Source organism: Erigeron canadensis, chromosome 1 (genome assembly GCF_010389155.1).
Source record: "Erigeron canadensis isolate Cc75 chromosome 1, C_canadensis_v1, whole genome shotgun sequence".
Lineage (NCBI taxonomy): Eukaryota > Viridiplantae > Streptophyta > Magnoliopsida > Asterales > Asteraceae > Erigeron > Erigeron canadensis.
Genome location: NC_057761.1, coordinates 23,961,365 through 23,976,200, shown reverse-complemented (window position 1 = coordinate 23,976,200; position 14,836 = coordinate 23,961,365). Strand labels below are relative to the sequence as shown.

At 32.7% G+C, this 14,836-nt stretch overlaps 3 protein-coding genes across 3 annotated transcripts; 1 reads left to right on the top strand and 2 right to left on the bottom strand.

Moving 5' to 3' along the window:
* Positions 1–6,343: 6,343 nt before the first annotated feature.
* On the top strand, positions 6,344–9,728 carry LOC122585365 (two-component response regulator-like APRR5). The gene is made up of 6 exons (XM_043757497.1): positions 6,344–6,686; positions 7,066–7,227; positions 7,315–7,445; positions 7,541–7,696; positions 8,003–9,001; positions 9,096–9,728. Exons 1-6 carry the CDS (start codon positions 6,437–6,439, stop codon positions 9,231–9,233), a joined length of 1,836 nt encoding a protein of 611 aa, XP_043613432.1. The 5' UTR covers positions 6,344–6,436; the 3' UTR covers positions 9,234–9,728.
* A 1,132-nt stretch (positions 9,729–10,860) lies between these two features.
* On the bottom strand, positions 10,861–13,322 carry LOC122587676 (disease resistance protein RPP2B-like). The gene is made up of 3 exons (XM_043759845.1): positions 12,783–13,322; positions 12,349–12,693; positions 10,861–12,270 (listed from the first exon to the last, which is right to left on the bottom strand). Exons 1-3 carry the CDS (start codon positions 13,320–13,322, stop codon positions 10,861–10,863), a joined length of 2,295 nt encoding a protein of 764 aa, XP_043615780.1.
* LOC122587669 (disease resistance protein Roq1-like) lies at positions 12,680–14,423 on the bottom strand. Its single transcript, XM_043759842.1, has 2 exons — positions 13,960–14,423; positions 12,680–13,860 (listed from the first exon to the last, which is right to left on the bottom strand). Exons 1-2 carry the CDS (start codon positions 14,421–14,423, stop codon positions 13,359–13,361), a joined length of 966 nt encoding a protein of 321 aa, XP_043615777.1. The 3' UTR covers positions 12,680–13,358.
* Positions 14,424–14,836: the final 413 nt, after the last annotated feature.

Here is a 14,836-nt window from a genome sequence, read left to right as displayed (position 1 = left end):
GGATTACTCATGGATTGGCTTGCCATTTCTTAACGACATTGATGGACAACCGTAAGGTTTAACCATCTAGTCGGGTAGGACTTATGTCACCACTATGATGATGCGTTAATGTGATATGTAAAGATGCTGAAGATGACTAGGCACATTTAGGGTGGTTCATCCTAATATGAAAGATGTTATTACTATGATATGTATGTGAGATGATATGTGCCTTAACGACTTAATATGACTTTTATATAATGTTTTAAATGGAAAAACGTTTTATAAACTATGTGTTATCTTACTTAGCTAATTCGTTAGCTAACACTTGCTCTTTTAAAATGTGTTGCGCCTTCAGGTTCAACAACAGTGAGCAGGTAGATGTGAGAATATGTGAAGCATGAGTAGATGATCTTGAAGCTAGCTATAGTTTACCCATAGTGGCTGCTCGCTTTAGACATTTGCTTTATGTTTAGATAATAATGACTTGTATTGATATTGTGGTCGGTTGTTTAATGTTGGGCAACCGATGGGTTTCCTTTTGAACTTATTTTGATGATATGGCTAGTAACATCATTTAATGAACAAACGAAACAGATTTTGCTGGTTTGGACTTTTAAAGTTTTATTCTGCTCCCTTTTAACGCCGTTAGGCGAAAGTTTTTGAAAATCCATATTTTTAAACGAGAGTTACAACTAAACTTGATTTTGTTTCGAAGAATGATCTGTATATATTTTATTATTTTTAATATGAACTTGATTTTGGGAAACAATGAGGAAAGATGATGTATCGTCTTAAATTTTTAGTTTTTATTATATTCATATATATATATATATATTAATATAGGTAAACAAAATTAACATTATAGTATTTTTTTAAATGATAGCTTTTTTCAAACTATTAAACTTTTGATTTCTTTATTAAATAAAAAGAACCTAAATTTTATTTATATATTATGTTTCACATAAATAACAAAGTTAAAAACAAAAAGTTATTGATGATTTAGAAATTATGTAGTGTTTGTAAAATGAATGAATAAGTTATTTTTGTGTTTAAAAAATGTTTGCGAGAAAAATAAATGAAAATTGATGTGACATATTGATTAGAATATTTCATTATACAAGGTTTCATTTATGGGTCATAATTTAACCATTTTTGAGAGTCTTTGATTATATTTAAGGGTGAGTGATAGTATTTAATTTTCGTCTATGGGCAATTGGGCATTTGTGAGTTTCCCCATTCAAATCTCTCACCAATAAGAGTTTCTTATCGATTAGTTTAAATTAAGTATCTATTATGCAATAAGGTTTTTTAACGCGGATCTAATAAAGACAACGTATGTCCTATCATTAGTAAGTAATTCATAATTTTTTTTTATCTAACAAATTCTTAACGAAGGTTTAGTAAAAATTCAGTATAGTCAAACATTACACATTTACACATTGTGTCCGATGTCCGTTAAAAAGCTTTATCCAACACAATATTTAAATTTATAATTGAGATTAAATTGGAATTGAAAGTATATAACATTTGTTGTGAGTTCTAATCCCGCTTATGACTTTTGAGGCCCAGGATTAAGTCCTGGCAGCGTAATTATCTTTTTACCAACAATGAGTTAGCCTAGTGGTAAGGAAAACACTTTGTGACCTTAAGGTCTCTGGTTCAATCCCTGCTTGGTACAAAAAATAATTCCTTTAACGTAACCGTTACCAATGAAACCTAGACCCACATGTGAAGTTTAAATACGCAGGTTCGATCCTTCGTGGTACCCAGATCATGTGGGGATTAGGATGAATGTATTGTACTGGCATAATATAGCTCATATGAGGTGAGTCGATGGGTATTCAAATGTGATATTGGGCTTAGGATTCTTTCCATTACCCTCCGTATATGTTTATTTATTTTTGCTTGACATTTTTCGTTAACACAAAACTCTTATTCTTTACGAGATGTGATAAATTTATCATAATTTTTTTATTCATTTAGACTATATAAGTTAATAATGTAAAAAGTAATATTTTTTTAAAAGTTTTGGTGAACTTCTCCACTCTTTTTCTAGAGATTAGACTAATTCAATATAAGAAAAAGGTGTATTTATTTTTATTTTTTATGTGTGCTTGATAAGGATGAGGGTGCTTGATATTTTATTCTCATTCTTGTTTGAAAATATCCAAAATATCTATGCTTTCGTCTTTGCCACCATTGAAAAAAAGTAACTTATTATAAAGAAATATTAGATTGAAACAAGTGGAGGAGACATATGTACCACCAAGAGAGATGGGACATGGAAGTGCAATTAGTCTTTTGCTTTTTTCATTCATAAAAGCCTACAATCTACTTGGCAAATTTGGGCCACTCAATGACATGATGTATACATGTTCAAGATTTTGATTTAACTAGTTTCATACTTTGATTCGATTCATGATACAAAAGAATAACTTTTATGTGTTCTAATGAATTTGGATACGAGTATTTTGTTAGGAATTATTACCTGAGAATGTAACTAACTATGAAAAAATGTCTATGTTACGTAAAGATCTCTTAAAATGTCTTTTTTATGTAATGTAATGAACTTTTAAATCCTGTTTATTGAATGTAACCGAGTATTGTGACAACCATATAAGCTGTCACGTGTAAGTTTTTGATTGGTCAAGTACATCTAATAATCGGGATTTGAAAGTTGATTACATAACATAGACATTTTACAAGATCTTTACATAACATAGACATTTGGTCATAGTTAGTTACATTAATAGGTAATATTAATCCCATTTCGTAACGACCAGACATACATCACGCTCTTTCTTGCTCTCTTTGTATTAGTAACATAAGTTAACATTATACACGATTTAAAAAAAAACGTGTTAAATATACAAAATGTTAATTAATACAATATACATGGTCCATTTGATATAACTGTGTAAAATACTTCATACAAATAATTTAAAATGGCTGTGACAGAAAATTGTGTAAAATGCGAGTAAAAAAGGTTTATATGATTTTAGGTAGGACTGTAAACGAACTGAACAGTTCATGAACCGTTCGGCGAGAAGTTCATTCATGTTCGTTCGTTTAGTTAAATAAACGAACATGAACAAAGCTCTCGTTCGTTTATTTACATCCATGAACATTCGATAATCTGTTCATGAACGTTCATTCGTTTATGTTCATAAACCGTTGTTCGTGAACAATAGTTTTTTTATGTTGGTGAACATTTGTTCGTTATGTTCGTTTACATACATATATATACATAATCAACTATACTATAAAAATAGTCTAGATATAGATATTTGTTTTATATAATATATATATTATTAATACCTAATTATTTAGATAAATTTTAAATAAAAATACTTAATTTATAATGTTTCGTTCGTTTGTGTTCGTGAACACGAACATTCGTTCAAGAACACAAACGAACGAACATAAACAAGTCATTATGTTCGTTTATCTGTTCGTGAACCGTTCGTTAAGTTAAATAAAAGAACATGAATAAGATCTCGTTCGTGTTCGTTTAGCTCGTTTACAACCCTAATTTTAGGTATAAATTTTTAAGACCGACCATATCTAAAAACACAAGGTTAGCAATTAATTACTTATATCTTGTATTATTGCACTATTTTTGTTACTTTAAATATTTCATTAATCCGTAAAGTAATATTAATATATATTATTTAATATAAACTAATATATTTAGAACATTAATATGCATAATATATTAATATAGACTTTTAATAACTACATTGGTATGAGAACGAGAATTCCGGACATGCTATACTGGTAGAGGCGCATAAATGTGATGGTAGTTTTTTTTGAAAGGTGAATAATGATAGTTATTACCCTCAATTTAGTTTATAATGAGTCATTGCTTAGTTTTAGTATTCAATAACCATTATTTTTCTAACTAAACACAATTATTCATTATATTAGTCATCCCTAACCCCTAAATACCCCTAAATACCCCTAAACCAAGCACCTAACCATTATATTTGAATAGAGATATTGTTGCTTAGATATAACTTTATCTTTTTAATATCTTACAAATTTATAATAAAAGGGCTAAATAAATTTGTTGTTAAAATTGAAGCTACAATACAAAAATACAAGGTCGTCGAACTTAAATTTGCTCTTAAAAGAAAAGCTAAACGAATATGGATTGGCTATATCTTCCATCTTACTATACCTTCTTACAATCCAGAAAACTAATCCCATATAATTATACAACTCACTTACATACGTAACATGTCGAAATTGCATTGGTCCTATATGTCAAACATACGGCATAAGTTACATGACACTTGAGACAACAACTATCATTATGCGCTTAAACCACTTAAACAATTCTATCATGTTGTTAATTTTGAACAATTTATTATCTTTAAACATACCAGTGTCATCCAAGCTACTCCGTATTGATGTAACGTATTTGTTACACCAACTCACGCAAATCTTTTGAAATTGAAGTCATGGTGAGTTACTGACGTGCCAACGCAAACAAATCTTCTTTATCAGATGTCTTCAATATTATGCGACTCTAATAGTTGTGTTTTTCATCATTTCAGTACTTTTTCGGGCCATTCATTGTATATTTGGGCTTGATTAAAAGTTCATAATTGTTACAATTTAGACTATCATTTTGAAACCATTCAATTTATCATTTTTTTTATTTAAAAAATAGTTATTAAAATAACCTTTTTATTCAATACAAACGTAACAATTATATCAAACCAGCATGGATACTAACCTAGTTTATATATAATTATACATAAAAATTTTACAAACCATTGTATTCTCTCCTAATTTTTATCTCAACGATTTTGAAGTATATCAAATAAAATCTCAAACATAAATAAATACCTTAAACTAAGTCATGTTATGAGTACATGTTGAGATGTTAGGTCACCACCACGTGTAACGAAGGGTATATTTGTAATTCCGACAAAAGCAACAATATTCGGATCTAAAGAAACCACACAATTGGATGATAATCCTTTGGAAAATCACCCATTTGGCCATTCCCATGTGTCATTCTCACCACCATAACATCTCACAAAATATCTCCTTTTGTGGGACACCCTCTTTCCCTCCATTCAAAATATCTACACCATCAAATATAAATTTTTTAAGAGGCATTTGTAATTTATGATATTTCACTTTTACTTATCCATTAACTTGTTGATAATTACATCCATCCATTGTACAATGTATAATTATATTATATGAGGTTTTATGACATTAAGTTAATAATAAGAGACATTATTATAAAATGCATATTAATTGTTTGATCATTTCAAATTATATTAATACATTATACAATGAAATCTCTATCCAAACCGTTTGTACCCATTTATTGTGCTTCAAGATTATATCTTGTGTTTATATTTTGTTTATATTGATTGTGAGACTAGTTGATAAAGAACTAATGATAAATTTATTATTCATAATAATAAGATTTGTGTTATTTTACTTGTATCTATTGTATAATATATTAGAAAATGTTATATACATATCATCATTTTACTTTGCACGAATCTTTTTCATCACACCTTAATAGCAAAATAATATCTATAAAAACCTTATATATCATTTAGCATATAAAATTCGAATCATTGTCTGAGCTCAAAGCAACACCTCTCAAACAAATGATAAGACACCTTAAAATATCTAAAGTAATAATAATTTAATCTGACATATATATATATATATATATATATATATATATATTCTACCACTTTCATTTCAAAAGATATAAATCTATAAAATACTTTACAGTTGTCAACATTTAACTTAAATATACTTATTTTTATTTTATTATGACAGCACAATGATTCTTGATATTTTATTCTCTTATTTTGTTTAAAAATATCTAACAAACCAGTGGCTTATATTTCTCTTCAACCACTAAGATAATAAAAAGCAATTAAATATTTTACTTTATATATAAAGACTCTACTAGAAAGAATTAAAAAACTGATCAATTGGAAAAAAATTATCTTAAGAAGTTAAGTTAACGAATTCGATCATCATTTTCTTCAAAATGACTAAAAACAGTCTTTTTATTTCAAAATAACAATAAGACTGTCTATATTTTTCTAACTTGGTATATAATAGAAAAAAAAAATTGGTTATGAAATTGTTAAATTTTACTCGTACTTTAGTAACAAGTGGAGGAGAGACGTAGCCTGCACCGAAAAATGGATGGTCAATAGGGTGTTAGCTTTTTCTTTCAGAAATGTCTTACGTGGCAAATTTGGGCCATTCAGCGACCATATAGATATTTTTTTTCCAAAGATGTTTTGTGTTCAGATATTTTTGCCATCTTTTCTATCATATACAAAATACAATACAAGATAAACATCACAAAAAAAAAACACATTTTGTATTCATTACAAACAAAAACACACACAGCCTTTTTCTCTTTTCTTTTGAAGATAAAAAAAAAAATCTAATATTGATTATGGGTGAAGTGTTGATGAGTGGAAAGATAGCGGATATTCCGGAGATGAAAACAAGGAGTGAAGACAAGATACATGATGGTGGCGGGCAAGAATCGCCCGCCACCACCGCGGCCACTAACAACAACGATGACGTTGTTGTTAGATGGGAAAAGTTTTTACCAAAAATGGTTCTTAGAGTGTTGTTAGTTGAAGCTGATGACTGTACCCGCCATATTATCACCGCCCTTCTTAGAAAATGCAGCTATAAAGGTTTGTATGATTTTTTTTCATTTTCATTTTGGTGTTCATATATATATATATATTATTGGGGTGATCAAGAAAACATTAATTTTGTAACAAACTTATAGGTTGCGTTTAGTCGTGGAAAACTCGGCTGTATTAAGAAAACTTTTTGAAATAACATGAAAAATAGAAAACGTGATCAAATTCATGTTTTCTAAGAAAACATAAAAACACAAGGCCTTTTTCGGGGATTTATATTTTAGTATTTATGAATTACATACAAAATTATAGTTTGAAAGAGTATGAGTACAATTTATTGAAATATTTCTAAAGGGGAAAACAGAGATTTTAGTTAAATATATCTGAAATATATTAACTAATACTCCTTGTATTGATTTGTAAACAGTTGCTGCTGTATCTGATGGTTTAAAGGCATGGGAGGTACTAAGACAAAAATCCGATAGCATCGATTTAATACTGACGGAAGTCGAGTTGCCATCGATATCGGGTTTTGCTCTGCTCACTTTGATTATGGAGCATCAGGCCTGCAAGAACATTCCTGTTATAAGTAAGATCTTGTTCTTGATCAGAAAAAATAAAGATTTATTTATTTGGTATCATTTCTGTATCTAAAATGTTAATTTTGATTCTGCAGTGATGTCGGCAAATGATTCGGTCAGCACTGTTTACAAGTGTATGCTCACGGGAGCTGCTGACTTTTTAGTCAAACCTGTTAGAAAGAATGAGTTGAAAAACTTATGGCAACATGTCTGGAGGCGACAAGCTGTACGTGTTTGATGATTTTTTTTTTGTGTGTGTAAATAATTGTATTAGCTCTTATGATATATGATCTGATCTTGGTTTTTTGGATGTTAATATAGTCAGCAAATGGTGGTAATGAGCAGCAACAAGAAAGTGATGCACAACAGAAAGAAGAGGCGACTGCTGAAAACAACGCCACTAGCATTCGTTCTAGTGGTTACATCGCTTGCATAAAAAGAAATAGGGAATGTATCGAAAAAGGAAGTGATGCACAGGTAGTTTTTTTGGTCAATTGTATAAGTAATTGTCTAATAGAACACAAAATGAATTTTGGTTTTGACATTGGGTTATGTTTTATCTCAAATGGGTCAGATAATTTGTTTTGACTACAAAACGAACGACTCTAATGAATGGCCTAAAGTCGCTTAAAGTCTATATTCATTGTATCGAGCTTCCTAAACTGTCAAGAATTACATTAATCTGGAAAACAAGAAAGTTTTTTTTTACTGTAATAATTACTAAATGTATGTAGTTTTATTTGAAAAATAACTCTAATTGTCTGTTTTGTGTCTGTTATACAGAGCTCGTGCACGAAACCAGATACGGAGGCTGATGTACCAACTATGGAACAACCAACCGACCACAGAGACACCCAAGAGGCTAATGGATTGGTGACCCAACCGAATGAGCCAGAGGGAAATCTGACTAATGCCGAGATAAGTGGTCAAGGAAATAATACGACAATAGATGTCAGATGGGAACAAGCTAATGCGGTTGGTAATACTTCAAGGGAAGCCATTGACTTGATTGGGTCATTTGACAGTTACCCGAAACCTAGTCTTATAAGTTCATTAAACTATGGGGGAAATAAGGTGGATCATCCTACACCAATGTTAGATCTTTCACTCAAAAGATCTCATCCAAGTAGCTCGGTAAATCAGTTTAGTGATGACAGACACAGATTGAAGCCGTCTGATGTGTCAGCATTCTCGCGATACATAAATAGAACACAGCCGCCGTTAACGTCAGGATCTGCTAGCATTTGCAATCAACAAAAAGATTCTGAAATCAAGAATCCTGTTGAATATATGTCGGATACACATAGTGCACCAGTCGGTAGTTCCCAACATAATAGGATCAGTCAACACGGACAAACGGAAAGCCTGGGTCAAACTCAAAGTCAATTCCCTTCACCTAGGGAAAGCATGTTTCCAGTTCCAGGTCTAGTAAGAGGTATAAGATTAGAGAACACGTTGCCCCCTCCCTTTTGTGTACAACCGAACGTGGCTCAAATGCAGAGTCCCTCTTCATCGGGCCATCATGAACAATCCTTGTTTCAAGCACACCCGTATCACATGTCCAACCCTGAAGCAAGAAATGAATCTGCAGAGATGCATAATGCAACAGAAGCACTCGAAGATCATAGTGGAAGTAGCAGTTTCTATACCGGTGGGACATTAACCCGTCTCAATAGTATAGGTAGTGGAAGCAATGGAAATAATAGTCATCGATCTATGCAAAGAGAAGCCGCCTTAAACAAATTCAGAATGAAGAGGAAAGACAGATGCTTTGATAAAAAGGTAGACTGTCATGATAAATTACTTGTGAAAATGATTGTATAGCTTATGATCAACTCTAGTCAGCGTGTCTCATTAACTTTTTTTCTTCCTACAGGTCCGATATGAAAGCAGAAAGAAACTAGCAGAGCAGAGACCGCGGGTAAAAGGGCAGTTTGTTCGCCAGGGGCAAACAAGTAACCCTTCACTTATGGAAGTTGATACAGAATTAGCTAGCATAAAAACTACAGCATGATAGTTACACGAGATGGTGATGACATATTTCACTTCTATATACAGTTTCCAGAGTTCTAAGAACATTGAAGAATCTAATGTGAAGTTTTCAATCAAGATCATCAGTACTGGATTGTAAATTTTGTAATATAGAGGTAGTAATGTTGTTTTAGCCTTTGATCATACAAACGGACTTACTGCATGTACTAGGTTTAGTAGGCAATTGGTGGTTGTAACATTTTCCCATAGTTCTGACTTCTGACTACAAACGGTAGATGAATTCATTCATTGCTCGGTGACCCTTTTTCCCTTAATCTTCCTAATCTGGATCATTGGTGAAGTTTGTTTGGATCGGGAACCACTCACTGAAATGTAGAACTAGGGTTAATGAGGAACTTGATACTGTGGTTAAGCTTTGATAATCAAGTTAAATAGAGTACTCGAATGCCAATTGTATTTGAGAGTATATTGATGTAAATTGTATAGCTTCAAATGAAATATGGTTCTTTTATTTCTAGGGTAATTCTCCATGTATTGTTGGTGAATTTCGTGTGTAATAGGGTAAAGATTTCAAATCTATGAATATATTTTCGTGGTATTCACATACCGAAAACAACAATTCAACCTTATATTGTTTGGGCTACACCAATTCTGTTTTATTACAACAGTTATATTTTTGAAGTAAGCACACATCAAAGAATCCTTGTTTTTGTATATATAGAACACTCACATATATGATGAAATCATTGGAATCAAAGAGCTTAATCAAGGAGTCTATAAGTGAGTCACAAGTAGTTACAGGTCTAGAAATCATGGGTCTTCAAACCACATTTAAGCTGTCATCAATGGCTTTTAGAAGGTCTAAGCGGTAACAAGTTGTTCCGGCAAAGTCACTAATTGATGTGCTCGCTGATAAGTATCATCCTTGATGAGCTTGAGCTAGTCAAACTTTGTTCTTGTTTTCACTACATGATTTAGTCATTGACCAACCAAGTCCCCTGAGTACTTGGCCTCTGATCAGTGTGCTGATGAGCGTCAACAATACTCATTGATGTGATTCAGTACCACAGCCTCGGTTATTTCTACAGTGAGTCACTATATAAATTTTGTTGAGGTTTATGATCGTTGCTCAAACTCGTTGTACCAAGTAGGATTACGCAAGGGGGCATCCCTTTACCTTCAGTGTTTGGGTCCAGAATGTCATTAACTTAACGGCGTTTATGTACGTACCTCCTAACCCAGATTGTAAATAAATCCTTCTAATTACACTGTGCACCTCCGTTTTAAAAAGATATCTGACTGCTCACTATATCATCAAGACTATGCATAATTTGTTAATTATGTATACAATTTACACATAATGAGTCTTATTAAAAAAAGAGCCATAGCAAATTTCTCATTTCAATTTTTAAAATAGTTGAAAACACAGTCTAGCAAAACTTCTTAGGAGTAAAGTATTGTACATGGTTAACTCACAGTAACTATAAATTTCTCTACATTGTCGTTGAAAACTATAAATTATTATAGGAAACCAATTATCTTTAATAACAATATTTTACTATATTACCGTTACAAATATACCTCTTGAGGTTATGATTAAGAAAATCCATAAATTACACAAAAAAATTTATTAAAAAAACACGTCAAACCTACCATGAGAAGCTGGTATAACCAAAATTGTCGGAAAACCGGAAGTAACCTCCAGTAGGTTGAGTTTGAGGTGGGAGGTGTTGTATCATACTTAAAATTGTTTCTTTTTCTTCTGGAAAATCTTCATCATCATCACAAACAAGTCTTACACCACACTCCTTCACCTCAACATCTTCATTGTTATCTCCGAATGAAAATGTGACAAAATTCTTTGCTTTGTTCCATCCAAACCCAGGTATCATAATACACAACCATATCATCATATCTGTATCATAGATTAGTATGCTCTCTAACAATGTAGCACGAAATTCAACTAGAGAGGCTCCATCGAAGTTGTTCACAGAGACTCCTGGTGGACCGATACAAGACTCCTTCAGCGTGAATACAACACAAAACGCATATCCCTTGAACTTAGAGTAGCACCAATTTGGAGGTAATTCCACCTTTAAGTTCGTTCCCTTACTTTTATTTGTAAACCACCGTGGAATTATATTTCCATAAAATATTATCTCCAATATATTATTGGTTTTTGTAAACGACCGTGGAGTTCTATTTCCAGATATTCTACTACTACTCCTGGATTCACTTACTCGGAAGAATTTACGTATCCTACTCTGGATACCCAAGTACTTGATCCAAATAGAAAGTTGGTTTGTAGATGCATGTGAAGTTGGTTTGTGGACGCACGGGCAACCCGTGAAATAACAGTGAAGATTATGTTGTCGGTGAATTAGCCTTGGCAGTGTTTTGGAGAAAATATGTTGAGATGTAGAAAGAAGAAGCGTTCCAAGATATTGATGTTGCTCCAAAAAATGCTCCAAAAAATCAAATACCGTTTTACATTTTTTAAGACTCACATGTCTTAGACAAAGTAATGCTCCACTGTCATGGCGCACTTGCGATATATTGCGGTTTATGACTTTTAACTTCGCTAGAAATGGGAAACTCTCCAAAGAAGGCAACACCAAACTTTGTGGTTGCTTTTGGAAGATTGATGTCCACAATGTTGAAGACTCCATCTGTGTGCCAATCTCTAGTACTTGAAGGTTGGTTAGAGATGAGATGAAAGAAGGAAATCCTGTTATGGCTGTTCCATCAGCATAAAGCTTCTCCAAACTCTTGAGATTACCGGACACCTGATTCAGGTTATCCAAATTTAAGCACCCTGAGAGAATTAGAACCTGAAGAGAATCCATTTCAACTTTGCTGGGGAAACTTCTAATATGTATGCAGTCTCTCAAATTTAACATAACAAGTTTCCTGTGCATTCCAATTGATGGGTGAAGCTTAACCAAACTCACACAACCTTCAAGTATTAGCTTTTCGAGATTGACCATCTCTGTGAAGTCTGGTGTAGTTGCTAGGTTACGGCAGTGCCTTAGATTCATCACTTTCAATCTTCTAAAACACTAAAATCAAGGACAAGAAGGAAATATATTAGATTGTTGACCGTCAACAAAGAAACTCATATATGAAAAAGCAAATACCTTAGGTGTTGTCCAAAAACTTATGATGTTGCTGAAAGACAAGTCAATGGCAACAACATTCTCCGGATGAAAATTTGATGGAAAGGACTTGAAAGGATATCCATGCCAATAAATCAATCTTAGCTCGTTGGATAAAAAATCCAAACTTCCTGAGAAGTTCACACGGGAGTCCGTCAACATGCTCAATTGAAATGATTGTTCAAATATTTTTGGCCCTGGATGGCAAATTTTAAGAATCCGCAATTTTTTCATCTTAGAAAAAGCTTTACAATTTATTTCAACTGATTTAACAGGATTCTGTAACAAAAGGACAAGAACTTCAACTGCTTTAGTTATTTTTGTTACCTGGATACAAGTAATAATATCATTAGACTGTTTGAGTAGCCAAACATGTAGCTTATATTAAAAAGAGAAGAATATATAATTTCTTATACTTTGTTTTCACCAAGTAGAGCGTAAACCTCTGATGGACTCCATAATCGGACAGGCCTGTCTGATTCTTCACGCCGCTGAACTTCCCTTGCCATGTTTCGAATCAATTCATGCATATGAATTGAGAAATCATATGGTGATATTGCAATTAGAGATTTATTGACTAGAACATCAATATTAGCAACCGCAGAACAATTAATGCTGAGTACACTTGCAGAAAGATCTATATTTTCCCCTATCAAGGAACAAGCAATATCAAGAAAGATTCTTTTTTGATCAAAGTCTAGCAAATCAAAAGTTGGTCGCAGTTTTTGTTGAATCTCTGAGTTAAGAGACATTTGGAGTGTCTCCAATTCACTTCTCCAGATATGAGCGGGCTTTTCAAATAAAGCACTACCAATGACTTTAAGCGCCAAAGGGTGCCCTTGCAAATATTTCACAAGTTGGTAGGCGAGGTCGTTGAAATCATGTGTAGGATATGTTTGGCGAAAAGCGTACAAAGAAAAAAGCTTAATTCCTTCAGAATCATCTAAAAACTTCATTTCGTAGATTTCATCCACTCCATGAGATCTTAGCAACTATTTATCTTTACCGGTGAAAACTATCAAACTCCCTGGGCAAAACCAGTGACATGAACCTGCAAGTGCTTCTAACTGCTCACGATGATCTACATCATCCAAAACAACCAAGATCGGTTCACATGCTACCCGTTGTTTTATCACCTGAACTCCTTCACTATTATTGGTTATCTTCACATTTTCACTTTTCATGATCTTATTAACAAGTTGCGTTTGGACTTGAGTTAGGTCATGCCGCTTTGAGACATCCTCACAAAAGCAACTTCCCTCAAAGTAGGTATATATCTCGTTATAAATAGCTTTGGCGAGGGTAGTCTTTCCCATTCCACTAATCCCACAAATTGCAATCATGTTAACCTTACTTGACCGAATAAAGCGCACCAAGTTCAGTTTATTTAAACGAGCATCTATACCTACTAGGTTCTCACCAACATGCAAGGGCATAGAACATAACGTTTTCCGGATATCTTTGGTTATGCAATCAATGAACTTGGACTCATATCTGCTCACAAAAGATACAAAGGACGAATTTTAATAGAGCTACAAGATTAATTGGTTGACACAAAAACACCTAATCAAGTTGGGTTAAATAATTCTTTACCCATTTGTCATGTCACTGAGATCCCATCCAGATAAGCTAGCTGCCATTGTTAGAGCTTCCTTCCATTCATCTACCTCTGCTCGATTTGATACCTCATATTTGTCAAATGCTTCGGCATAGCTCTTAGTTTGTTTCCTCACCACTTCAGGCTTAACATCATAAAATAAGATTCGAACTTCATGTTTTGGTATTTCCAACTGCTTGGCATTGAGAATTTTCACAAGTTCCCTCAGACACCATGATGAAGAAGCATAATTTTTGGAGAAGATAACTATCAAAAACCTCGAATTCTCAATGGCTTTATAGAGTTGAGGAGATATTTCTTCTCCTCTAGGCAATTCACTATCATCTCTAAAAGCATGAATTCCGTTTTGCTTAAAATTTTTGAAAAGATGATCAATGAAGCTTTTACGAATATCTTCACCTCTAAAACTTACAAACACATCATATTTCCATCGAGGCATTTTCAGTTAGCTCTGTTCACATATCAATATGTTAGAAAAATCAGCAAATCATGAAAACAATTGTTGCACAGAGTCAAAGAGTCAAAGACCCACATCCTACATTCATATATGTGAAAACTCAAATCATCTAACTAACAACTAAAACCGGCATCAACACGTGTACCCTTTAGCTTATAAATACGACTTCTAATGATATACTAACCAGCTAATTATCCCGGGTTTAACCCGGTATTCTTAAACAAGTTTCGTAAATACATGTTTATTATCATAATGAAACATAAAAAAAATAATATCGTAAGTAAAAATGTCTATATTTTAGAGGCAAGTAAGCAATGTTACTCCGTATTATACATTAGGCATAAAAACTTTCAAATGAAGGGAATAAAAATTTAAATTCAAAAGATGATGTCATA

Coding starts and splice junctions, on each gene's coding strand:
- LOC122585365 (XM_043757497.1), top strand. CDS start 6,437: ATGGGTGAAGTGTTGATGAGTGGAAAGATAGCGGATATTCCGGAGATG. Junction 7,697..8,002: donor AAAAAGGAAGTGATGCACAG/GTAGTTTTTTTG, acceptor TCTGTTATACAG/AGCTCGTGCACGAAACCAGA. Junction 9,002..9,095: donor ACAGATGCTTTGATAAAAAG/GTAGACTGTCAT, acceptor TTCTTCCTACAG/GTCCGATATGAAAGCAGAAA.
- LOC122587676 (XM_043759845.1), bottom strand. CDS start 13,322: ATGAAGTTTTTAGATGATTCTGAAGGAATTAAGCTTTTTTCTTTGTAC. Junction 12,694..12,782: donor CTCTACTTGGTGAAAACAAA/GTATAAGAAATT, acceptor ACTTGTATCCAG/GTAACAAAAATAACTAAAGC. Junction 12,271..12,348: donor GTTTTTGGACAACACCTAAG/GTATTTGCTTTT, acceptor CCTTGATTTTAG/TGTTTTAGAAGATTGAAAGT.
- LOC122587669 (XM_043759842.1), bottom strand. CDS start 14,423: ATGCCTCGATGGAAATATGATGTGTTTGTAAGTTTTAGAGGTGAAGAT. Junction 13,861..13,959: donor CTCAGTGACATGACAAATGG/GTAAAGAATTAT, acceptor TTTTGTGAGCAG/ATATGAGTCCAAGTTCATTG.